General features: G+C 40.0%; 1 protein-coding gene across 2 annotated transcripts in view; it reads right to left on the bottom strand.

Annotated features, from left to right (window-relative positions):
• Nucleotides 1-26,707, bottom strand: part of mapre2 (microtubule-associated protein, RP/EB family, member 2) — a 29,149-nt gene extending 2,442 nt beyond the window's left edge. Inside the window, exons 1-5 of one of the 2 annotated variants that reach the window (XM_034184102.1) lie at nucleotides 26,558-26,707; nucleotides 7,607-7,734; nucleotides 2,628-2,773; nucleotides 2,305-2,521; nucleotides 1,987-2,129 (exon numbers count right to left, since the gene is read on the bottom strand). In XM_034184102.1, the coding sequence (XP_034039993.1) occupies nucleotides 1,987-2,129; nucleotides 2,305-2,521; nucleotides 2,628-2,773; nucleotides 7,607-7,727 (627 nt within the window). In that variant the 5' untranslated portion in view covers nucleotides 7,728-7,734; nucleotides 26,558-26,707. Of the gene's footprint in view, nucleotides 1-1,986; nucleotides 2,130-2,304; nucleotides 2,522-2,627; nucleotides 2,774-7,606; nucleotides 7,735-12,187; nucleotides 12,476-26,557 lie in introns of those variants that run through there. The other variant, XM_034184101.1, reaches the window with a different exon arrangement.
• Nucleotides 26,708-26,825: the final 118 nt, after the last annotated feature.

The following is a 26,825-nucleotide window of genomic DNA, read 5'->3' as shown; positions in this document are numbered from 1 at the left end:
TCCTTTTAGACATTACTGCATGGGTTAAAGCAATAAATTTTCATCTGACTGAGATTTTTCTCTGGCAAAAATCAATGCCAGCAATTCCCTAAAATGTGACGTAGTGGTGGCACACACTCTTTTTTCCTCAATAAATACAATAAACACACTATATAGTATACAAATCTATTCGTAACAGCCTCTAAGGAGAGAGAGAGAGACAAAGCATAAAAAGAATGCAAAACCTGAACATAAAGGTACATAAAAGGATGGTGGAGGTATAGCCTTGATTCTGAGGGGGTCTGGGGGTGTTCCCCCAGAAATTTTTTAAAAGACCAAGTCAAATTTTGTACATTCTGGTGAATTTTAATGAGTATGAAGCCCTCTGAAACAAATAAAAGTCACTTAAAACTGTGAAGTAAAAACGCATTATTGATTATGGGGAGTCTGGGGGTGCTCCCCCAGAAATGTTTTAAAAGAACAAGTCAAATTTTGTATATTTTCGTGACTTTTTAATTGGTATGAAGCCCATAACAGGTCGGTTTAACATAAAAAAAGGTAAATATTACTCACAAACATATGCTCTTTAGGGTTTTAGTGGGGCAAAGTTAAGATAAAGCAAAATAAAACAACGAACCATCGAAGCAGTGAGTTGGATCAATGCTTCATTGGTTCAAAGCAAAGCCACACCCTGCTCTACTTGGGGAAGGTCTGCAAATATTCCCACGAAGACAGAGAAGAGAAGGACCGTGGCTCATGGCAAGCGGTAAACAGAGCGAGGAGGAGAGAAAATTCACACAGTCCCTTCCTCCGCGGTGCGGCACCATCACGCTGACATTGCTGCTGCTTTGATTAGCGCAGAATGGGATGTTGCTTTGACAGAGAGTATCAAATTTCGGCCCCAAAACACGCATGACACCACGTGCGCACACATATGTGTGGTTAAATTTTCCAAATGACGGAAATCCGTTGTGGTGACGGAGAACTTTAACCCATGCATTACTGGCATGACTGTCTTTCCATACATCTGAGCTGAGCTCTTGCAGCTGGCTGTGCTGCACATCAGGATGTAATTCATGAAAAAAACAAACAAACAAAAAAACATTTTAGTCTGTCGTCTGTGTTACAACGTTTGGAAAGAGGTGTCATTTGATTTAAACGGCAATTCGCTTTGAAATGATTAATTCTGACCGGACTCTGTCTCAGCAGAGAGCCTCGCAGTGTTTGGAGCTGTGCCAACAGAACAGAGGACGATTCTCGTTTCTTGACTGCAACAAGAGTCCCAGTTAGTGACTTTAATTCAGACAAAAGTGACTCACGATTGACATATTTTAATGGCTTTGAGAGGGGTTAGGAAGCAGACTTTTCACTTCTGAAGAGCAGCGAATCAATCAACCAATGAAGCAGTGCTTCGATCCGCTGCTTCATTGGTTCAAACTTCTATGTGGAGTCGCGCTGTAGATGCGGTTGATTACAGACCCGCTGCAGGGTCTGTAATCAACGTAGAAAAATGATCATTTTCCCGACAAACACCCTCAAAAACAACGGCCGCTCTGAAGGACCGATAAGGAAATCATTAAGCAAAAAGACTATTGTTGTCGGTGGATCAAATAATTTCTTAACGATACCGGAAAAGAACCGATTCTCGATACCCAACCCTAGTTTAAACCCAAAGATATTAAAACAGAATACATAATCACAAATCTGAAACAGGTGCTCTTTCAAATTTGATTTCCCTTTTGATTGTTGAGACGACCGGTGCAGTTCACCAGTGACAGATATAAATGTGAAGAAAGCAAAGAAAAGGCTTCTTTAAAGAAATGTTTGCCAGCTTCATGATCTCATATCTTATGAGAGGCATCCAGTCCTAAACAAACTAAATGCTCCACTGACCCATCAGAATCAAAGTGACATTTATTTGCACCTTAAAGTTAAAAAAAAAAAAAAAAAAAAAAAAAAAAAAAAAAAACCCTGAATTTTCAACACACGCTGAAGATATTGTTATACCTGCTCCGTAAGATGTGTGACCTGTGCTTCCAGTTCTTTTTCACCTTTGGCAGGAGCCGGTACCATCGGAATCTTTTTTGCTGATGAAGGTCTGGATGATGGCGTTGTAGACTTGGGGATAGCAGAAGTTGCTCGTGAAGCTCCTAAAGCAGATAAAAGGTTAAGTAAGGGATGGGTATGGACCTCTTTCAACATCTTCCAGAATATGTAGAACCACAGTGATCTTAAAATATCAAAGCAAACATTTGTACCCAAATTAGGATTATTTGCACATACTGTTTGTATTCTTATATCTTTCCTGAGGCAGATGTAGCTTACCTGCGGTAGGGGAGCTTGCTGCATGGGGGGACTTCTTTGGCAGGTTGAAGATCTGCTCACCAGGATCAGGTGGGGGAATAGCATCCTGACCCTGTCTAGCTTCAACCGGGTCGTACTCTTTGCCATCATAATTTGCATCATAGAACTTCTTGAACCACTGGATGAAATCAAGATTGTCCTGAAATCTGCCTTTAACCAGTTTCTCCACAGGAATAATCTAAAGCCGGTGGAAAAGATATAAAATAATTTACATTCAAACAGAGTTCCCAAAGTTAAAGTGCACATGACTTTAACAACAATAAAATGAAGCTTAACAAACCCACCTTGTCCACATTCATCCGTTTGAAGGATGCCTGCAATAGCTTGAAATTGTGAATATACTCATGTTCCAATTTGGCTTGGAACTTGACCTTCTTAAGACTGATACAACCGGGAAAGAGCAGATCCATGAACTGGCAGTAGGCTGCGCCTAAAGAAGTCATAAGATTAACTGATTATAATGCGCTGCATTATACCATCACATACATTACTATCATCCATAGTGCTACAATAATGACTCACACGCACACACTCATGCACAGTAACAGCCTAATAAATCAGGTGGTTAATGCCTTTTTGATGTGACCAGTGTTAGCTGATGTCAACACTCAGAAAGTCAATTAACAAAAAACACCCACAATCACACCTTAAGGCAGCTTTGCTTGTTTGTGTGGATACTACGGTTTCCCTTTGTGTCATTTTGGCATTTTACAGACATCAGTGGGTGCCTTGAAATGGTGGGAAATACACCAGGGCTGGAATTAAAGTTACCTGAGAGAAAACGGTAAGATTTGAATTTTTTGGTTTCAATGCTGAATACATTTAAGTGGTATACTGCATTCACACATTGTTGACACCATTAAAGCCACCAGACAAGGCCCAAGCCTGTCAATCTGACACAGCCAATGATTCGTCAACTTGCTCAGCGAAATTTTAGAGGCAAATTATAATTTGTGTTAATGTGATATAAGCATCACCAGCTGTCTGCCTGGATCGCTCACTGGTTTTGCTATTGCACTAATACATGTTTACAAGCATGCTTGCAGTCAAAAAATATAAATTATTCTTTGCATCATGTTTCAAACGACACTGTCCAAATGTACAAAACATGGTCACTCATCCAATCAGAAATACTGGATGAAGTAAACCGTGCAAAAAAATAAAATAAAATAAACCAACCAATGGATCCAGCAGCACCATTTCTGATTTGCATCATAATCAGGTTCAGTGTGCTATTAGGTCCCAAAAGGACGTAGGAAACAGGTTTTTGGTAGGGTTAGGGTTAGTATGTATATATATTTTGCTTTTACACCCCGTTATAAGGAGGTAGGTTTAAGCCTACATCTAATGACCGTCATTCAGGTAGGTACTTCACAGGGCCACAATTTTTGAAATGAAACTCTCAGAAATATCCCATTTTTCACTGCTGGTTGCAAAACAATCATGTTTTTAGTCCTAGCCTGAGTGTGGAAAGTTTTATAGAGGGTGCAATTTCTGAAAAAGAAAAAAAAAAAAAAAACCTTGAAAATCTTAATTTCACCCATGTATTAAAAGGCCTCTGTTTGCCATTTTAGTCTAAAAAATATTATACAATAGTATTTCATTCTTTAGTATGGGCCTTTACTGACATGCTAAAACCACTGCTGAGGTATTCAACTATTTAATGTGCAGGACCTACTTTACTTAGGGGCAAATCTGAAATTTAGTGAAATTCAACCACATTTTTCACCATGTGTGATAAATAGCACCACTCTGAAACTTTTGCAAAGAACCTTTGTGTACTAGTTGTCAAAACTTCAAAATATTGGTATTCTGTCTCCTTCATATTGAAAATCTAGGCCAAAAAGAGGCCTAAACATGCCCTCGGCCATTATTGTTTCTGGCAGAGAAAGTGTCATAGGCCCTTAGAGGTTACAAGTTTGTGTCGTTTATATGATAAAATGGTTGTAACATTCCATCTAGGCTTATATGGAGATGATTTAAAAATATTGCACTCATAACTGGGTTATAATCTGGACGTGTCTGACTCATGATTCTAGAGCCAAGAAGTTGATCTGCTTTCTACATGAAGGACAATATTTTTGTCCAGGTATGACATGCTGTCCTGTTTTGCGGGACAACAGCAATTCTTTTCTAAGAATTCATATTTTTAAAGAACCTGCTGATGGTCATAACAGATTGTTTGACCCTCAATATTTGTGCAGCACTGATCTCAGCTCGCAAAAGCAGGAGTTCAACCAACTCCTTGTCTAAAGAATTTACTGGCATCACTCCACAATTGCGGGTGTATGCAGGTTTTATGGCAATCACTGGATTTCATGTGCTGCCCCATCGAGCAGGATTGCATGGCTGTAGTCATGTTGCTACCCTTTGCATGGAGCCCCAGGCCGAGGAAGATTGACAGTCATCTTGTGTTTCTTCCATGTTCTAATAATTATACCAACAGTTGTTACATTCTCACCAAGCTGCTTGCCTATTGTCCTGTTGCCCATCCCAGCCTTGTGCAGGTCTACAATTTTGTTCCTGATGTCCTTAAAGGGGAACATTACACAGTGAGAAATGCAATACTTTCCTATAAGAAACAGACCAAAGAGCAGATATTCCACACTTTTTACACTAGTACATACCGTTATCAGACATTTGAACTTCGCGCTCTCCCGGCTGCCCACGGGCCGCCATCTTTTTAGAATATCCGGGTACTTCCCGCTCGGGACTGACATCACTGACGAAAGACTGTACATACGCGCCAATGTCCACTGTTTGAATTACAATTTTGTACATGGCCCATGTCAAACAAGCGTTACTTCCGTACATTAACTGAAGTCTCCATTGCTGTGCTGCAAAACACAGGGCATGACGTGGGGTGTTTGTGGCCAATTAACGAGTGAAGCTTGAATTCAAGATCCGTTTTCGCGCCAGGCGCCAAGTTTCTGTCTCAACATCTTTGCCATCCCAGACTTGAATCCAGTTGTCCATGCTCCTGGTTGGACCAGATTCTGGATCTACAGGAGGAGACTTGTTTATAGCAGCTGCAGTGGCGCCCCCCTCCCCACTTTCTTCGATCTGCTCATTCCTGTTTGTGGCATCCCACAAGCTGTGTTCACAGCTGGACGCCGTTCTTTGTTCCATCGGCTGCCATGCGCTCTGTGCTGCGTATATAAAATAATTATTTTGTGGCGGATTAATCATTTTTTCTGCAAACGGACCATTGAAAACGGCTCTAATCACTTCCTGAATCACAGAGGAGGCTGCAGCCAGAGCCGTACACGCATGCCTAACAAGCTGCAGAAAGCATTTTGAGCCATCTAAAAAGGTAATTATTTGTCTTGTTTACATCGTCATGGCTTGATAAAACAGGATTTACTTTTATGTTTATAACAGATTTAACTTCTTGTTATAATCCTTCAGATGAGTTGAACTCTGATGCGATCCGCTGACGTCACCACTCGCTTTGTTTACTGCTTGTTTACGCTACTTGACGAGGTGCATGTCTTGTGCCTCAAACAAGAGAGACAACCCTGTGCCACGTGACCTTTCCCACTTCCTTATTTGGTCACACCAGCTCATGTACAGTCGTTCGTCAATGACGTCAGCCTGAGCGGAAAGCACTCGGATATTCTACAAAGATGGCGGCCCGCGGGCGCCCAGGAGAGCACGAAGTTCAAATGTCCGATAAAGGTATGTACTTGCGGTACTAGTGTAAAAAGTGTGGAATATCAGCTCTTTGGTATGTTTCTTATAGGAAAGTATTGCATTTCTCACTGTGTAATGTTCCTCTTTAAGCTGCGTGGACACTTGCATGACTGTGATGCACACACATCGTTGTGATGATCCCACCCGCTGTGATCCCAGCTGGACGCCGTGCTTGGTTCCACCACCTGCCACGCGCTCTGTGCTGGATGCTGCATATATGAAATAATTATTTTGTAGCGGATTAATCATTTCCCCTGTAAGTTGTCTGTTGAAAATGGCTCTAATCGCTTCCTGAATCACAGAGGACCACTCCAGCAGCGCCGTTCGCTGAATGAGCTGGAGAAAGCATTTGGAGCCGTTTAAAAAGGTAATTATTTGTTATGTTTACATTGTCATGGCTTGGTAAAACAGTTGCGTGTTCTTTCCTTCTTGTCTGCAGCTGTTAAAGTATGTTTATGATAGATTTAACATCTAGTTATAATTCTTCAGACGAGCTGCGCTCTGATGCGAGCCGCTGATACAACCACTCGCTCTGTTCACTTCACTTGACGAGCTGCACGTAGTGTTGGCAAACAGATCGCGCCACAATGCATGACATTTACACCTGAATGATTCTTTGAACATTTCAAAATTCTGTTTGTGCAACTGCATGCGCCGGCGCCCCTCTCACGTTTATTCTACACCGTTAAAGATGGGTTTACTCTCCTGCACGACACAGGCCGTGCAAATACGTGAATCAAGTCATGCAAGTCACAGTGCACCTTTAGACAGCTCTTTGGTCTCGGCCATGGTGGATAGGTTGAAGTGTGATTGACTGAGTAAGTGGACAGGTGTCTTTTATACAGGTAACAACTTCAAATAGATGCAATTAATACAGGTAAAGAGTGCAGAATAGGAGGGCTTCTTAAAGAAAAACTAATAGGTATGTGAGAGCCAGAATTTTTGCTGGTTGATAGGTAATCAAATACTTATTTTACGCAATAAAATGCAAATTAATTATTTAAACTCACACCATGTGATTCTGATTTTTTTTTTTTAGATTCTGTCTCTCACAGTTGAACTGTACCTACGATAAAAATTACAGACCCCTCCCTTCTTTGTAAGTGGGAAAACTGGCAAAATCGACAGTGAATCAAATACTTATTTTCCTCACTGTGTGTGTGTGTATATATCTCGTTTGTCCTTATTAACACAAGTACAGCAATAAAACCTTTAACCACTTATAATTTAGAGCATCAGCTCAACATGCTGTGTATGACAGGAACCTACCAATGCAGCGTTAAACAGCTATAAAACCAACAACCAGAGACAAAATCACATAACACTGTGTCATAAATCAAAAAAGTAGTCTGGAATACCCACTTTACATGAAAGTGTATTTGTATGTCTGTGTGGGTAGAGAATGAAATTGGATTACATGGTTACAAGATTATTTTAGGCTACAGTTTGCCAGGGAGAACTAAGATGGTTACAGGGTGTGTCAAAAGGCAGTTTGTATGTACAATTATTCAACTCCTGAGACAGAGAATTAGAGAGAAATGCAGTTTATCTGGGACCATTCTGATCTCACCTGAGGACAGCTGTTCCACTTTAGTATAATTTAGGCAGAGAATATCATTAACCCAGGCAGTGATGTCATGCCTGCTCATAGTCTCCTGGGTTATTGAGGTAGAATATACGTTGACCGCCATGCCCCAACTGCAACACACAAAGAAAAGATACTGCTTTAAGAAAACATAAGCAATTTAACAATAAGCAGAATAAAACACACAATCTCCAAAATGCTTTAGGTATGATTCTTTACCCAAAATCTGATCAACTGTTTAACTACACTCAACATCAGGAATTATAACAGACATGCAACCTCTCTCTCTCTTTCTTGATGGGGAGGGTGTAAAACATACTGTATCATCTCAAAGTATTTTTTTTTTTTTTATTATGAGCAAGGTTCAATGAAATTTATTCACAATTTACACATTTTACTTAGTAATCATTTCTGTGAAATGTCCTGTTTTCCTTCAGTAGTGCAGACAGACAGGAATTCTGCATCAACAATACTAATATCATTATATTAATAACCAACTGATCTGGACTGTACAGGAAGTGCAATGAACTCCTCAAGGATGGTGGTGCTGAACCGCCTCCTGTTTCATAATGCTGTGTGCAATTCCATCCAACAGGGGTTGTATGAGGTCTGTTAGAAAAGTAACGGACCTTTTTATTTTATGCAAAAAGTATATGGATTTGATTCATATGTTTTTACGTCAGCCAAGCTTGAACCTTCGTGCGCATGCGTGAGTTTTTTCACGCCTGTCGGTTGCGTCATTCACCTGTGGGCAGGCTTTGAGTGAGCACTGGTCCACCCCTCTCGTCGTTTTTCATTGTCAGGAGAATGTCTGAACAACTGCTGTTTTGTTGCATTAAAATTTTTTTCAGGAACCGTGTGAGACAGCCAGGTGGAAAACATTTGATAAATTCAGATGGCTTTCGGTGAAAATTGTATGGGCTTCACAGAGATTAAGGAGTGTTACTACCGCATTAAGGACAGCCCACAGCGGGTGAGGGCGCGCCGCGCTCCGAGCCACGATCGACAGGCTGAAACGACCATTTCATTTCTAAACGGATGGCTGTATGGACAAGTTGGGACATGCCCAGCTCTCCACAATTTCTCTTATACTCACTCGACCTGACAAGCCACTGAAAGCCGAGATAGGCATGTCCCAACTTGTCCTCTGACACTCCAAAACAAAGGCATTCTTTGTCTCGCTCCATCAGCGGCTTCGTCATGATGCGCGAAGCCTCCGCGGGTCTTTTCATGACAAAATCTCTTGTTAAAAGTGAAATCTGACGGAAAATGGCTGATGTCCAGCTTGTTGTGTGGGCCACTGAAGAGGAGGTACTGCTGGCCCACCACCACCAGATGGCGCCCTGCTTGAAGTGCGGGTGAAGTGCGGGCTTCAAGCACGAGAGGGCGTCGGAGCAACCGGGAGTGACAGCTGTCACTCATCAGCACCAGCTGTCACTCATCCACAGTTCATCAGCACCACCATAAAGGCCGGACTACATCTCCACCTCCCCGCCGAGAAATCAGCCACTAGAGAGGTAATTTTCTCTGCTGAACTAAACCCCGACACAGTCTGAACTTATTTGCAGCCGTTTTCCTGTGGTGTTGCCTTATCTGAGGGATTGGCGTTTGGTGTGATCAGCGACAGCCCACACAACAAGCTGGACATCAGCCATTTTCCGGCAGATTTCACTTTTAACAAGAGATTTTGTGTTGAGATTTTGATGAGGATCAGAACCTGTAAATCTGAGGCCATGGTTCTCAGCAGGAAACCGATGGATTGCTAACTCTAGGTAGAGAATGCGGTCTTGCCCCAAGTGAAGGAGTTCAAGTACCTCGGGGTCTTGTTCACGAGTGAGGGGACGATTGAGTGTGAGATTGGCCGGAGAATACACCGGTCCAGAGCATCCCAAACATGATCAATGGGTGACATGTCCGGTGAGTATGCCGGCCATGCAAGAACTGGGATATTTTCAGCTTCCAAAAATTGTGTACAGATCCTTGCAACATGGGGCCGTGCATTATCCTGCTGCAACATGAGGTGATGTTCTTGGATGTAGAGCACAACAATGGGCCTCAGGATCTCGTCACAGTATCTCTGTGCATTCAAAATGCCATCAATAAAATGCACCTGTGTTCTTCGTCCATAACAGACGCCTGCCCATACCATAACCCCACCGCCACCATGGGCCACTCGATCCACAACACTGACATCAGAAAACTGCTCACCCACACGACGCCACACACGCTGTCTGCCATCTGCCATGAACAGTGTGAACCAGGATTCATCCGTGAAGAGAACACCTCTCCAACGTGCTAAACGCCAGCGAATGTGAGCATTTGCCCACTCAAATCGATTACGACAACGAACTGGAGTCATGTCGAGACCCAGATGAGGACGACGAGCATGCAGATGAGCTTCCCTGAGACGGTTTCTGACAGTTTGTGAAGAAATTCTTTGGTTATGCAAACCGATAGTTTCAGCAGCTGTCCGAGTGGCTGGTCTCAGACGATCTTGGAGGTGAACATGCTGGATGTGGAGGTCCTGGGCTGGTGTGGTTACATGTGGTCTGCGGTTGTGAGGCTGGTTGGATGTACTGCCAAATTCTCTGAAACGCCTTTGGAGACGGCTTATGGTAGAGAAATGAACATTCAATACACGAGCAACAGCTCTGGTTGACATTCCTGCTGTCAGCATGCCAATTGCATGCTCCCTCAAATCTTGCGACATCTGTGGCATTGTGCTGTGTGATAAAACTGCACCTTTCAGAGTGGCCTTTTATTGTGGGCAGTCTAAGGCACACCTGTGCACTAATCATGGTGTCTAATCAGCATCTTGATATGGCACACCTGTGAGGTGGGATGGATTATCTCAGCAAAGGAGAAGTGCTCACTATCACAGATTTAGACTGGTTTGTGAACAATATTTGAGGGAAATGGTGATATTGTGTATGTGGAAAAAGTTTAGATCTTTGAGTTCATCTCATACAAAATGGGAGCAAAACCAAAAGTGTTGTGTTTATATTTTTGTTGAGTGTATAAAGAATGCAAACATACATATCAGACAAAAGTAAATAGCCCGTTAAAGTTAGAATGATAGAGTCCAGTCGGACTTAATAAATTCAAAGCAAAATGCCATTTAAAATCAAATGACACCTCTTTCCAAATGTTGTAATACAAACATACTGCAATGTACTGCAATGCCAAAATGTCTGAAAGGAAATGCTTTTGACAAGAACTACAGATTCTGTTTACTTCATATTTGTTTACTTTAAGACTCAATAAAATGTTGATATAGAAAACCTGTAAAGCCTACTTTTAGTACACAGAAAATTCACAAGAGGTCTCGATAAGCAGAATCGATAATGGCATCGATAGATAAAATCTTATCAATACCCATCCCTAGTCACGACAGTGGATGCCATGGCTGTAGTTATCTGGATTTCTGCACTTCTACACAATTTCGACTGGAGTTTCGGAGCAAAAAAAAAAAAAAAAAAAAAATACTACTTGACCACATGTTCAAAGAGTAGTCCCCCCCCCCCCCCCCCCGCCCCACTTTGAGGACACCACAGCCTGATATCTATTGGTCAAATCATGTGTAGCCCAATCTACTAATATAAGCAACAGTTTGTTCATCATGAGCAGCCTGAACTCAAGGTTATTGAAATGAAGCAATGGACATTTTTTTCATCTTCTCCAGCAAGTAATACTGTTTAAAATGGGATTCAAATTTGGGGGGGGGGGGGGGGGGTGCAAAATGACAACCCCACCCACACCCACACACAAAATCTGTCATCTTGATCGCAATAAGTACAGAAGTAAATAAAACCGTGAAATCCTGGAAGGGCTGCAATTTGGTGAGTTACAAGATGGCAGCATTTGCTGCTTTTTGAGTTGCACTAAACTGATCTATCACTATACTTTGCAGGATAATATGCCGGGCTAAATCATCGCCCAGTAATAGACACGTGGGTACTGAGTGTAATAATAACCTTTGGAGCGTGTGAGGCTCCGGCAGCAGTGCAGCAGGAAGGAAAAGTGGGCCAGCCGCTGTCATGTCAACACACAGCGGGTGAATGCGTGCTGTTAGCAGGCTTTGTTAGCCGGACCAGGGCTGGGCTCCAGCCTGGAGTCACACAGCGCACACCCGGCTTGTGCTGCCTGTTGGCACATTCTGCCACCTCAAACATTTAGTGCCATTATTGCGCAGTTAAGCCACGAATTGTCAAATGACGGTGAGAATCTTGTAGCAGAAGGGGCGTCTGTCCGTCGGTGTAGTCGTGTCATTTGACAAGCGGCATCTTTCCGAGCCAGTCCTCCACATTTGTCGCTAGCACTGCGCACGAACATGCTTAATAACGGCGACTTTAAGTGCGAATATTAATAATAACGACACAGTCGTCTGTTTTTTTTTAATGCTAACAAGTAGCTACAAAAGAATTTAGCGGAGCCTTGGGCGGTTTGCGCAGCAGCTTCACAGAGCGCTGAACGGGCTAACGACCAGAACCGAACCACAGTGTCTCTCTTCTTGTTTCTTTTCTGACAAGCGGAGGTTAAATGTAATGCGGGATGATGGTAGTTTACCTGTAGGCGCGCTCTCCCCGCACTGTATTTTTCCTGTAAGGAATAATGTTGGTTCCGTTGTCCTGGAGGATGTCGTTGTTGTTCTCTCCATTTGGGGAAAGGGCTTGGGTGGGACCGGGCATTTGGGTGTCCGAAATGTTGAACAGATACTCTGTTCTGTTTCTACGCAGGACACGAGGGGAAGAGAGAAAGAGAGAGAGAGGGGGGGGGGAAAAAAAGCAACGACGCTAACGCTAAGAAAGTGCTGCGCCTCGGGCTCTTTCCCTTCAATCTGCTTATTCTTCGCAAATCTCCAATGACGTCGCTGCGTCCTGTACCACGTGACTGCTGGGTGGCTGCCCGGTCCTTATGGTGGGCTATTTCAGTACATTAATCTGTGTTTAGCAAATATACATCATCCAGTAGACTGAATGCTTGCTATGCATATTCAATTTTTAAACGACCAATGCATTGCAACTCCTTTTTGTAAAATTAATTTCGTAAGAAATAAAAGAGGCATGGACTGTTTTCAGAAAACAGGTTAAAAAAAGAGTAAGTCGAATCCTGAAGTTGGCTATAAAATGGAAAACTTGGTTTTCAGTTGCAGAACATGTAATAATCAACAATACCAACACTTTAAAATGTAATACAGCTCCCACTGCATTATGTAATAACACCCACATTTTGTCAAAATCTGGTGCATCTTGTAATAAACAGCCTGAAGGCAATATGTAATATATTTCTCCACATTTTGTCAGAAGTTATTTTTATTTATTTGTTTATTTAGCACAAAATAAAACTCATACAAAATAATGTATATACATTAAAACAACAAACGAGAGAAGGATAGAAAAAAAACACAATATAAGTAATGTGCAAGGGAGTGGTGGAAGCCAAAAGGCTTATAAAGAATCCACTCCAAAACAAAGCGAATAACAGAATACAACTGAATTACACCATTTTTTTCCCAGATTAAACAATAAAAGATAAAACAAATCATTGTAAATACTCCTGCAGGATCTTCGCTTTTACTACATATTGCAGGAATTATTACAAAATGCAAAAGTTGCACCTTTTCTGATGAAAATGTAATAATATGGTGCATTATTTAATAACAAAATAGACATCACCTGCACATATGTTAACAACAGAATATGTTAAATTGATGCACTCTGCAGTTAAAGTAAATAAAATAATCCACTATCATGCACCAGGGCCTTCAGTAATGTGTGACAAAATGTGAGACACAAAAGCAACATTTGCTTTTATATTTTACTGCAATACTCAATAGGGGTCATGATTAATCATTAAAACTGTGATCTTGATTTATGCCTCCATGCAATCGCATTTCATAATGACAATGACTCCAATGTATCCCTGCAGTATTATTAATTAGCACAATCCCTGTGGATATAGCTACTCTAATCTAGTTAAAATTAAACACAAATAAAAACAATAGAATTTAGTAAATTTATTAAATTAATAAAGTATATACAATCTCCCAAACAATAGCTAACTACTATTTCAGTAGGTTTCTTCAGTGATAGTATTTATGAAATATGAGTTGATAAATAAAATATACTTTATCACCTCAGGCAATAAATTCCTTCCTTTGAGCAATTACTGGGAAAATACAGTTCCATGTACATGTTCCAATGTCCTTCTAGATTACATACATTTAATCCAGCTGCAGTTCATAATTGGTAAATACTGTCACTCTGTTGCGGAGCAGTTTGCTTATTTTATTAAAGTTACAGTCTTTTTATAACATACTGTATAATTGGCTTGTCGTTAGCTTGGCATTAGGTGTGATGTCAAGGTGCAGACATTGGACCTAACGTTTGCAGGAGCTGAACGCTTCTGTTGTGAGCAACGGGATTTATAATGTGCTTTAAAAAAAGTTAAAAAAAGTTTGCTTAGAAACATCTTACTGCACAACTTCAGGTAATTTACGTTGTCTAAAAAAAAAAAAAAATACAATCTATGCGTGGTTTTTGAGTTTTCTGCTGAACAGGCTAACTGATACATAACACAGATTTGGGCCTTGGAGCGTTGGTGTTACGCATTGTGTTCAGACTGTTTCTTAGAAAATGTGGCATAATACAAAATGTGTGCTATTACACAATGAAGTGAAACATACATTAGATTTCATCAATTCTGAGTTAATCATGAGAAAATTACATACCTGTGGAGATTAAAAACCCTCTTCAATGAGTCACAGATAATGATTCGTCATGGCAACAGGAGGGGAAAAAGGCTGCCATTTTCCAAACAAAGACACTATTTCTCCTCAGCAGAGTTACAAATATATTCTGCATATGCTTCATTAATCTGTATACAGGTAGATCTAAAAACAAATTACAATTTGTGAAGAAGTTCAGTATTTTTTGTAAGTTATTTCAAAAAGTGATTTTTTGATATATATTCTAGACTGATCATGTTGCAAATGCACTACTCCCACACTTATTACCACAGTTTTCCACAAAGCTCCAGCTAAAAGCCTTCCTTTATAAGAAAGATCTGTTTGCCTTACTCCTGACTGCATGTTGCTCACACTTGTCTCACTGTTGCTCTGCCTACATCACATGCTTCGCTGCATTGGCTGGTTGTATGTCTATCCAATAGTGTCCAGACTCTAGAGGCAGTTTTGTTTGCGTCTCATGGTTCTGTTCCCTGGAAATGAAATGTGAATGGAGAAATTATGCCTGACTACCATATCCGCACAAATTACCATATTTTCTGTAATATAAGTCGCACCGGAGTACAAGTCGCATCTGTTAAAAAATGCCTCTTGAATCGGAAAAAAACAAAACCACCTTTTTTCCTCCATTATCAGCTCTTTCATTTAGGATTTTTGTGCATTGTTCTAGCGTATTTTTATTTTTGGCATGTTTTTTTTTTTCTTGTTCAAGTTTATTTTGTTTAGTGTTTTGATTCCTGGGAGTGTCCTACATAAATAATTATCATTATTAATAGGGAATGTGTGATTTTTCAGTATATAAGTTGCAACAGAGTATAAGTTGTAGAACCTCCAAAACTATTTTAAAAACTTATATTATTTACATTTTGTGGATCACAATGTGTCCCACAACAGTTATTTACAAGCTTTTTAAGACTTTCCCAATTGCTCACACTGCTCTACATTGCTACATTTATCACAGATTACCCCCATTTTCAGGTCCCAATTGAGTTTCCTTTATTTATGTACAAGAAAACCACAAAAAAAAAAGTCAGGTGTCAAATATCAAGTACTGACAATAGCAGCCCAGCTTATGTCAATTAGAATTCAAGACACTCATTCAACTCCTGTATCATTAGTTGTATTCATACAAATAGCTATCTGCATGTACACAACGGTCCCAATTTCATCCACATAGCATTGTTGCCACATCTGTGACAGTTTAATCCATTTTCTAACACTGCTTGTGTTTTGCACAGCATATGTTATTCTCTACAGTTCAGACAAAAATAGTTTCAGTCAAGTTTTGTGCTATTTTTCCTCACAAGGTTACAATTTAAAATGTGGCATTATCGGGTATAATACATGCTATTGTTGCTCTAATAAATGTTACAATTTTTGTCAGCCATCAAAATCGTACAACCTTAAGTGAAGATTGTTAAAAGTAATAAAAAAAAAAAAAGAAGCTGCAATATTTGTCATCTTTAACAGACAATGCAGTTACTCTGCAGGCAGGTCCACAAGTCGCTCAACAGTGACAATTTTTGTAATTTTGTGTCTGTACATCGCAATTATGGAAACTCCATAGAAATGACCCACCCATCGATTTTTATTTACTCACTAGATGGAGGACATGGGCAATCCGCTCATTCGCTGGCTGTTGCCAGAGAGCCGCCATCTTGGTTAGAGTCCAACAACCAGATATATATATATAGAAATCAATGTGGGCATGATCAACATTTTCAAGAGCGCTTCACCATAAATCTGCATTTTCTGTGCTATTACTGTGCTGTTACATTTATTCAAACTCAGTCCCACATTTGTACAGCCACTATTTGTCAAAACAAATACAGAAGAGAATCAGACTGTTTATATAATAGACTAGTCTATTATATAAATTATGAATTTGTTAGTCCCAGTTCAGATTTTGTGAAGCAAGATAGAAAATAATACCATCAGTTTGTCAAACACACTATGTCTGCCACGACACGAGATACTAGTCTGATCCCTAATTCATTTGGGTTGAAAGTAAGAGCTTCACACGCTCGAGTCATATTAAAGATATTAATATTAAAGACTGCTCTTAACCCACTGGCGGCTGGAGAAGCGCTGCGTAAAAGCAGCGCTTCTCCGTGAAAAACAAAATAAAATGAAACAGGCATGCCAGCCAGGGTGAAAGTAAGATTATTCAACAATTTCTGGACCAAGATGAAAGAAATCTGAAAACACTACACTGCAATATAGAGTATATCAGAGAAATTAATCTCATTCCTGTATTTTCTTATATTAGCAGAATATACAATGTCAAAATGACTGTCATGTGACCCACAAAATTGAGAGAAAAGGCATTTCCATTCTATGAATTTGCTCTTACAGAATATCTCAGGATGGAAAACCTGATGTGAACAAAAACCCAGATGCTAATTAAAAAGGGATAAACTGAAACTCATGAAAGTGAAACTTCTAATTGAATCGCTCAACGATTGGTGAGATATTTATCACGACAAAGCATTCAGGCAGTAAAACTGAAGTCACTAAATCAAATCAATTTTATTTATATAGCGCCAAATCACAACAAACAGTTGCCCCAAGGCGTTTTATATTGTAAGGCAAAGCCATACAATAATTACGGAAAAACCCCAACGGTCAAAACGACCCCCTGTGAGCAAGCACTTGGCGACAGTTGGAAGGAAAAACTCCCTTTTAACAGGAAGAAACCTGCAGCAGAACCAGGCTCAGGGAGGGGCAGTCTTCTGCTGGGACTGGTTGGGGCTGTGGGAGAGAACCAGGAAAAAGACATGCTGTGGAGGGGAGCAGAGATCAATCACTAATGATTAAATGCAGAGTGGTGCATACAGAGCAAAAAGAGAAAGAAACACTCAGTGCATCATGGGAACCCCCCAGCAGTCTAAGTCTATAGCAGCATAACTAAGGGATGGTTCAGGGTCACCTGATCCGGCCCTAACTATAAGCTTTAGCAAAAAGGAAAGTTTTAAGCCTAATCTTAAAAGTAGAGAGGGTGTCTGTCTCCCTGATCCGAATTGGGAGCTGGTTCCAGAGGAGAGGAGCCTGAAAGCTGAAGGCTCTGCCTCCCATTCTACTCTTACAAACCCTAGGAACTACAAGTAAGCCTGCAGTCTGAGAGCGAAGCGCTCTATTGGGGTGATATGGTACTATGAGGTCCCTAAGATAAGATGGGACCTGATTATTCAAAACCTTATAAGTAAGAAGAAGAATTTTAAATTCTATTCTAGAATTAACAGGAAGCCAATGAAGAGAGGCCAATATGGGTGAGATATGCTCTCTCCTTCTAGTCCCTGTCAGTACTCTAGCTGCAGCATTTTGAATTAACTGAAGGCTTTTCAGGGAACTTTTAGGACAACCTGATAATAATGAATTACAATAGTCCAGCCTGGAGGAAATAAATGCATGAATTAGTTTTTCAGCATCACTCTGAGACAAGACCTTTGTAATTTTAGAGATATTGCGCAAATGCAAAAAAGCAGTCCTACATATTTGTTTAATATGCGCATTGAATGACATATCCTGATCAAAAATGACTCCAAGATTTCTCACAGTATTACTAGAGGTCAGGGTAATGCCATCCAGAGTAAGGATCTGGTTAGACACCATGTTTCTAAGATTTGTGGGGCCAAGTACAATAACTTCAGTTTTATCTGAGTTTAAAAGCAGGAAATTAGAGGTCATCCATGTCTTTATGTCTGTAAGACAATCCTGCAGTTTAGCTAATTGGTGTGTGTCCTCTGGCTTCATGGATAGATAAAGCTGGGTATCATCTGCGTAACAATGTAAATTTAAGCAATGCTGTCTAATAATACTGCCTAAGGAAAGCATGTATAAAGTGAATAAAATTGGTCCTAGCACAGAACCTTGTGGAACTCCATAATTAACCTTAGTCTGTGAAGAAGATTCCCCATTTACATGAACAAACTGTAATCTATTAGATAAATATGATTCAAACCACCGCAGCGCAGTGCCTTTAATACCTATGGCATGCTCTAATCTCTGTAATAAAATTTTATTGTCAACAGTATCAAAAGCAGCACTGAGGTCTAACAGAACAAGCACAGAGATGAGTCCACTGTCTGAGGCCATAAGAAGATCATTTGTAATCTTCACCAATGCTGTTTCTGTACTATGATGAATTCTAAACCCTGACTGAAACTCTTCAAATAGACCATTCCTCTGCAGATGATCAGTTAGCTGTTTTACAACTACCCTTTCAAGAATTTTTGAGAGAAAAGGAAGGTTGGAGATTGGCCTATAATTAGCTAAGATAGCTGGGTCAAGTGATGGCTTTTTAAGTAATGGTTTAATTACTGCCACCTTAAAAGCCTGTGGTACATAGCCAACTAATAAAGACAGATTGATCATATTTAAGATCAAAGCATTAATTAATGGTAGGGCTTCCTTGAGCAGCCTGGTAGGAATGGGGTCTAATAGACATGTTGATGGTTTGGATGAAGTAACTAATGAAAATAACTCAGACAGAACAATCGGAGAGAAAGAGTCTAACCAAATACCGGCATCACTGAAAGCAGCCAACGAGAACGATATGTCTTTGGGATGGTTATGAGTAATTTTTTCTCTAATAGTTAAAATTTTATTAGCAAAGAAAGTCATGAAGTCATTACTAGTTAAAGTTAAAGGAATACTCGGCTCAATAGAGCTCTGACTCTGTCAGCCTGGCTACAGTGCTGAAAAGAAACCTGGGGTTGTTCTTATTTTCTTCAATTAGTGATGAGTAGTAAGATGTCCTAGCTTTACGGAGGGCTTTTTTATAGAGCAACAGACTCTTTTTCCAGGCTAAGTGAAGATCTTCTAAATTAGTGAGACGCCATTTCCTCTCCAACTTACAGGTTATCTGCTTTAAGCTGCGAGTTTGTGAGTTATACCACGGAGTCAGGCACTTCTGATTTAAGGCTCTCTTTTTCATAGGAGCTACAGCATCCAAAGTTGTCCTCAATGAGGATATAAAACTATTGACGAGATAATCTATCTCACTCACAGAGTTTAGGTAGCTACTCTGCCCTGTGTTGGTATATGGCATTGGAGAACATAAAGAAGGAATCATATCCTTAAACCTAGTTACAGCGCTTTCTGAAAGACTTCTACTGTAATGAAACTTATTCCCCACTGCTGGGTAGTCCATCAGAGTAAATGTAAATGTTATTAAGAAATGATCAGACAGAAGGGGGTTTTCAGGGAATATTGTTAAGTCTTCAATTTCCATACCATAAGTCAGAACAAGATCTAAGGTATGATTAAAGTGGTGGGTGGACTCATTTACATTTTGAGCAAAGCCAATCAAGTCTAACAATAGATTAAATGCAGTGTTGAGGCTGTCATTCTCAGCATCTGTGTGGATGTTAAAATCGCCCACTATAATTATCTTATCTGAGCTAAGCACTAAGTCAGACTTAAGGTCCGAAAATTCACAGAGAAACTCACAGTAACGACCAGGTCGACGATAGATAACAACAAATAAAACTGTTTTTTGGGACTTCCAATTTCCACTACTTTACAGACTACAGATTGACACAAAAAAAATAAATCATTTTCTAACCTTTATTCAGCAATTTTTGTCATTTCCTGACATCATTAATATAACATATAATACACACTTATGAAAGCTCACTCCACAAAGCTAGTTGCTGCACAAAACGGCATTTTCAGATAACTTTAACCCAAGTTTAAGTCAACGTATCATCAATTTCTATTTAATCTAATGACTGGCGACGCGTAATAACGCTAAGCAAGATGGAAGCTTCCTGGCAACAGCTTACAGGCTGCATCCGCCATCTAGTGGATTAAATAGAAATCGATGTTCCCACCACCCAAAAAACATGACATATCAGAAATACTTCTCTAATCCTGACTGCAAACATTACTGCAGTTTTGGTCTGTAAGGTTTAATGCAAATGTCTCAGCTTGAACTGAACTTCATTGCTGACAAAACTAAAAAAGCTTTCAAACAAGCTTTCATAACCAATTTACCAAAAGAGAAACTCAGGTCTCTCTTCGGTCATCTTACAATCTCACATGTAGCTTGTATTTCCTCACCTGACTTCCAGATGAGAAGTATGTAATATGTTTTCTAATTTTAGAAGACAATATTTCCAGGAGTTTTGAATTTTGTGGGGGTATTTTCCCCTCTACTGTAGCAATCATACTCTGGATGAATTCCTGCAGACTCAAATGGAAAGCAAAGCCAAGTACTAATCACATTAAAAAGGGCCAAACTGTGAATGCAAGCATTGTCTGCTCCAAGAACCAGAGGATGTCATTCTAAATTTCAGCTGTATTGTACAGCCCAGTTGTGAGTATAAAATTATTTATTTAGCAGAGTTCAAACTCCCATAATTCCTTGCACACCAGAGTCACTGCAGTCAAAACAGCATAGAGAATCCACATGATGACAATTGCAAATGAATATTATACTACCTAAATGTATTTTTTTTATGCTTTTCATCACATTAATAAGGGACTGCACGTATGAGACCCTGAAAAATTGCTAAAACAAATATTCAAAATAATCTGTGTCTGCTACATTTAACCTGCGTGGAATTTAATGAACGCAAACCGAATTTCAGACATTTTATATATATTACTCTGGAACACCAGAATGACAAACAGGAAGCGATCACAGCAACTCCCATTGAAAATAACGGAGAAACAACCTGAGCTTCTCGCATGTTTGCATGTTTACATAAAACAAACAATGACAACATCTAAAAACCCAGATAACATATTCATGAGAGCTTTGTCCATGTGCAGTGGATAAAGTGCAGCCTGATCAGAGCGTCTCAACGCATTTCTCAATGTTAATGACATCTCACAGAGTGGCGACCTCTCTGAAGTTTTGCAAGATTTTGCGGGATTCAAAACCTCAATAGGGCAAATACCTTCACAGAGGGCGGGCTTAAACAAAGACACATACAAATCAATTTAGGTTGAAAACTCCCATACGCAGTAATCTCAATATTAAAATACCCCACCAGTGTTGTGTATTAGCCTTCTGGTGAGCTGCATTAGTTGGAAATGAGTGGAATAAGTGACTGGAATATCAGAAATAACCACGACAACATACAGCAACATAGAACTCTGATGTACTGAAGTGGAGCAGAAGTTACTAATAAGGCTGTTATTGAACAATTTTGTACTGTGCACATATTTTACATTTCAACAAAGCAAGTGTGCTCTTTTGCCAATTTAGAATGCAAATCACCCATGACAAATAAAACTGGAATTAAACTGCATTAACAATAATTTAAAAAAGCAACTGCACAAGAATGAGATCATCATTCTAACTTACAACCCCAATTCCAGTGAAGTTGGGACATTGTGTAAAATGTAAATAAAAACAGAATACAATGATTTGCAAATCCTCTTCAACCTATATTCAATTAAATACACCACAAAGACAAGATATTTAATGTTCAAACTGATGAACTTTATTGTTTTTGTGCAAATATTTGCTCATTTTTAAATAGATACCTGCAACATGTTTCAGAAAAGCTGGGACAGTGGTATGTTTACCACTGTGTTACATCACCTTTCCTTCTAACAACACTCAATAAGCATTTGGGAACTGAGGACACTAATTGTTGAAGCTTTATAGGTGGAATTCTTTCCCATTCTTGCTTGAAGTACCACTTCAGTTGTTCAACAGTCCAGGGTCTCCGTTGTCGTATTTTGCGCTTCATAATACGCTACACATTTTCAATGGGCGACAGGTCTGGACTGCAGACATGCCAGTCTAGTACCCACACTCTTTTACTATGAAGCCACGCTGTTGTAGCATGTGCAGAATGTGGCTTGGCATTGTCTTGCTGAAATAAGCAGGGACGTCCCTGAAAAAGATGTTGCTCGGATGGCAACATGTGTTGCTCCAAAACCTGGATGTACCTTTCAGCATTGATGGATGCCCATGCCATGGACAATAACACACCCTCATACCATCACAGAATGCTGGCTTTTGAACATTGCACTGTTAACATTCTGGATGGTCTTTTCCCTCTTTTGTCCATGATTTCCAAAAACAATTTGAAACGTGGACTCAGACCACAGCACACTTTTCTACTTTGTGTCTGTCCATTTCAAATTACCTCGGGCCCAGAGAAGGTGCCGGAGTTTCTGGATGTTGTTGATGTATGGCTTTCGCTTTGCACAGTAGAGTTTTAACTTGCACTTGTAGATGTAGAGATAAACTGTGTTAACTGACAGTGGTTTTCTGAAGTGTTCCTGAGCCCATGCAGTAAGATCCTTTACACAATGATGTCAGTATTTAATGCAATGCCACCTGAGGGATTGAAGGTCACGGGCATTCAGTGTTGGTTTTCGGCCTTGTTGCTTACGTGTAGAAAGTTCTCCAGATTCTCTGAATCTTCTGATTATATTATGGACTGTAGATGATGGAATCCCTAAATTCCTTGCAATTGAACATTGAGAAACATTGTTCTTAAACTGTTGGACTATTTTTATGCAGTTGTTCACAAAGTGGTGATCCTCGCCCCATCTTTGCTTGTGAACAGCTGAGCCTTTTGGGGATGCTCCTTTTATACCCAATCATGACACTTACCTGTTTCCCATTAGGTGTTCTTTGAGCATTCATCAACTTTCCCAGTCTTTTGTTGCCCCGTCCCAACTTTTTTGAAACGTGTTGCAGGCATCCATTTCAAAATGAGCAAATATTTGCACAAAAACAAAAAAGTATATCAGTTTGAACATTAAATATCTTGTCTTTGTGGTGTATTCAGTTGAATATAGGTTGAAGAGGATTTGCAAATCATTGTATTGTTTTTATTTACATTTTACACAACACCCCAACCTCACTGGAACTGGGGTTGTAAATATCTCAGCTAAACTGTTATGAATGCCAACATATTTTACACATGTCCAGTATTTTTTTTATTTTTTTTGAACAGTTTAATAATAACTCAAAACACCTAGAGGAACGCCCTCCTTTTTACTTGCACCCACTTAAAAGAGAGTCTGGATTCACTGAAGTGTATAAATCAAGGGTCTAAACCTTGCTCCTGGAGCGCACCTGTCTTGCATATTTTCCATGCCTACCTGCTCGAGTCACACCTGGTCAATTAACAGGTGTTTACCAGCTTTTGATTGGCCGAACACACCCGATTGAGTTAATTAGCCGTGGGTGGAGTAAAGAGAGTTGAAAAACATGCCGGGCAGGCGCTCTCCAGAAGCAGGGTTGGACATGCCTACTGGTGTATTCCATGTCAATTCAACGAGGGCCTCACGCACTTTGTCTCAGATTTTCTTCAAATTTTAATCAAATATTCCAAGACTATTCAGAACAACAAATCTGACATTTGAGGTCTGTAGGCCAAGTAGTTTCTGAGATATGGCCAATTTAGTGTGCATGGGGTCTGCCGTTTTTTTAGGCAAAAATTATGGCCGTCATTTCTGGAGCCATGTTCAAGGTAGAATATCTCAGCAAATAATGGACGTAGAGGCCTGAAATTTTCTGTGGCAGTTGTCATGGACACCCAGACTTGGACTATAGTCAAACAACAGACACTGACACTAAACTGTGAAGTTTATGTATGCTCAAACTATGGAAAATATTACATTGACTATTGCGAGCATCCATGTTTGAGACACTGAAGCATACCATTACACTCAAAGAAGCCTTTCCATTTCTTGGCTCAATGCCAGCTATACTGACTATGAAATATGTAAATTTGGCATATCTGTGGTAAACAGTTATTGTGGGAGAAACCTCGGAAATCTGAAAAAAGCATTTTGTGGTCAAATTTTATTAGAAGAAATTAGCTCATGTGGGCAGTAAATAAAACTCTTCAAACTGATTCCATTTTGAAGGTATTGATATCTACTTTATGTGTTATAAATATGGCCTTCTTTATGAAACTCCTTCCTGGTTAATTTGAGCATCCAATTATGGATCATTTGTGCACTCGCAAATGTATTTCTAGTGCTGAAATGACAATTTAATTTTAATTGTGTGCACACACTGCATTCATATGATTCATGGCACGCCCCAGAATGCGTACACATAGATCTGCCAGGGGGATTCCCCAAGGTCAATATCTAACTCCAATGATGCTCCACACCAGAAGAAAAAGATAGATAGAAGAAATTGATCTGTAGAGTTGTAAGCATTTGTATGTTTAATTTAAAAAGGTCTGTCATGGTCAGTACTATGTGTAGGAACACTGCAGTCATATGTGTGGTCGCTTTAGAATCGGCAGGGTGCACCATTATTATCGTATTGCTAATGCTTACAGAACCTGCTGGTTCAGAGTCTCTACAGACATCCTATGGATGACATTAGGCAGGCTTTGTCCAGTATATGGGTGATTCTTAGACTATGGGCACTTATGTCCTTTGATCATATTGTATGAAAAACAGAAAAAAGGGGAAATTTCACACTTTTATAGTTATCTTTACAATGAAAGTGTGTTAAGAAATTTGTTCTAGTAGTCTATGATGACTTTTTCACCTTTTTTCAGCATCATTATATGCAAATATTGCCGTTTTGTGCTTGTCCCACACCCAGACTTTTGATCTTCAATGATAAAAATGAATGGTAAAGAAACGTTTTTTCTAATGTTTTAAAATATCTCTGAATAAAATATCAGTAAAATAATCAAAACATAATTGGAGTATTCAATGTCATACAACTGTTGTGATTTTTTTTTAAACAAAATGTAGTTGTCCCACACTACTGCCGTAATTTCCACCACAACACTGTAATGTCCCTAAACAGTTTGTATGAAAGATTGTTTGGGTAGTTTCTATGGAAATAAACAGTGACATCAGAGCACATGTATATAGCGCCAAATCACAACAAACAGTTGCCCCAAGGCGCTTTATAATGTAAGGCAATGGTGTGGTGGAAATTACATTTACAAGGCCAATAGTGCCCGTAGTTAAAGAATCACCCATATACACATACACACTCTAGGGATTTTGCACAATTAGAGCAACATTAGAGGAGAGGGTTATTTAAGGCAAGACTCAATCCACAAGTAATAGAATTTAAAAAGAAAAGCAACTTGAGCTTTTTCTATTAGGTGACCAAAGCTTTTATTGTGCAACAACTGTGTCACCCTTTCTGGTAGACTGCAGCACCCTCCGATGGTCACATTCACAAGACATGTATGTTATCATCTTGTGTCGACGCATGTGGAGGATGGCATAGACTGGAGGAGAGTGCTACTGTGCAAGACTTCCAGAAGTGTGCAAAGCCATTTCATGGATCTGGAAGTAAGTAAGTCCCTTCGGGGTTTCCCTTGTTTTAACTCTGGGTCGCTACAGCAGATCAGAGGTGGCTTTACATGCTGATTTGGCACGTTTTACACTAGATGCCCTTCCTGACACAACTCCATATTACAAGGAGAATGGGCAGAGAACGGGGAATCTTCCACACTGGAAACAAGCGCAATAACCGCTTGGCCACTACCCTTGCATTTCAAAGAAAATATACCCAAACCTTAAAAAAATATGAGTCATTTGCAAGGATAGCAACAGAGGTTTGTTCCAAATCCTGAAGTATGCAGCACTCTTCTGGAAGTGGTGGTCAGATTCAGGAGTGCAAAATCTTCTGAGTTTGGACATTTGCATGTGTCGAACAGAAACATATGCATTTCATTTTCAGTATTTTGCGGAAAAGGGGATCTCTGTTGCCAAAAGTGAGGTGCGCCCAGAGGTTTTGGGGGGGAACTCTGAAACCAAATAGTAGTAGTCCTAAACTTGTGGCTGATAAAACCACATTTTTTTCGAGTCTTTTCCAAAATAACGTAGTTAGGAGTCACTCTGAGCGATAAGATGCATCGTGAATTGGGGCCAAATTCTGCTGCCAAAATACACTCGCGAGTTCAATGTGTTAGCTGGTGGTTGGAAAACTCAAACACACTTCTGCTGATTTTCAAACTAAATCTGTAACCAAGCAGCTGGCGTCTCAAATCCACGTGAACGCCTCAGAAGTGTTTGCATATTTTAATAATATCTGACCATTACTAAATTAAACACAGCAAGATAAATTATATTCCGGCAAACTGTCCGGAACACTGACAGGCGGCATGTGCCGTGAACACATCACCGACGACACGACGTTAAACATGAACCGGTGAAGAACACGTCACGGTTTACGTTTCAAACAGAGAAATGGATTAAGAATATAAACCGAAACAAACGTGACTCACCGATATGATCCAAGCAGGTTACAACGTGTTTAAAAAAAATAATAAAAAAAAATCTGTTTTCCGGCTGAGTCACCCCACCCTCCAAAACGACCATTATCGCGTTCCGTTGAGTCCGAAGCTCGTTCCTGATTGGACAAAGATTCACCAATGTTGCAACCGGTTGGCCTGCTAGTGACAGCTGTTGTTCGTTCGACCAATCAGGTGTCGATGCGTTGATCATTCGCAACATCAGTCAGCTTTCCGCCTTGTCACTGGGCTGCCACGAGAA

This window comes from Thalassophryne amazonica, chromosome 12, assembly GCF_902500255.1.
Source record: "Thalassophryne amazonica chromosome 12, fThaAma1.1, whole genome shotgun sequence".
Lineage (NCBI taxonomy): Eukaryota > Metazoa > Chordata > Actinopteri > Batrachoidiformes > Batrachoididae > Thalassophryne > Thalassophryne amazonica.
Note: the sequence above shows the minus strand (reverse complement) of the source record. Positions and strands in the feature narration are given on the sequence as shown.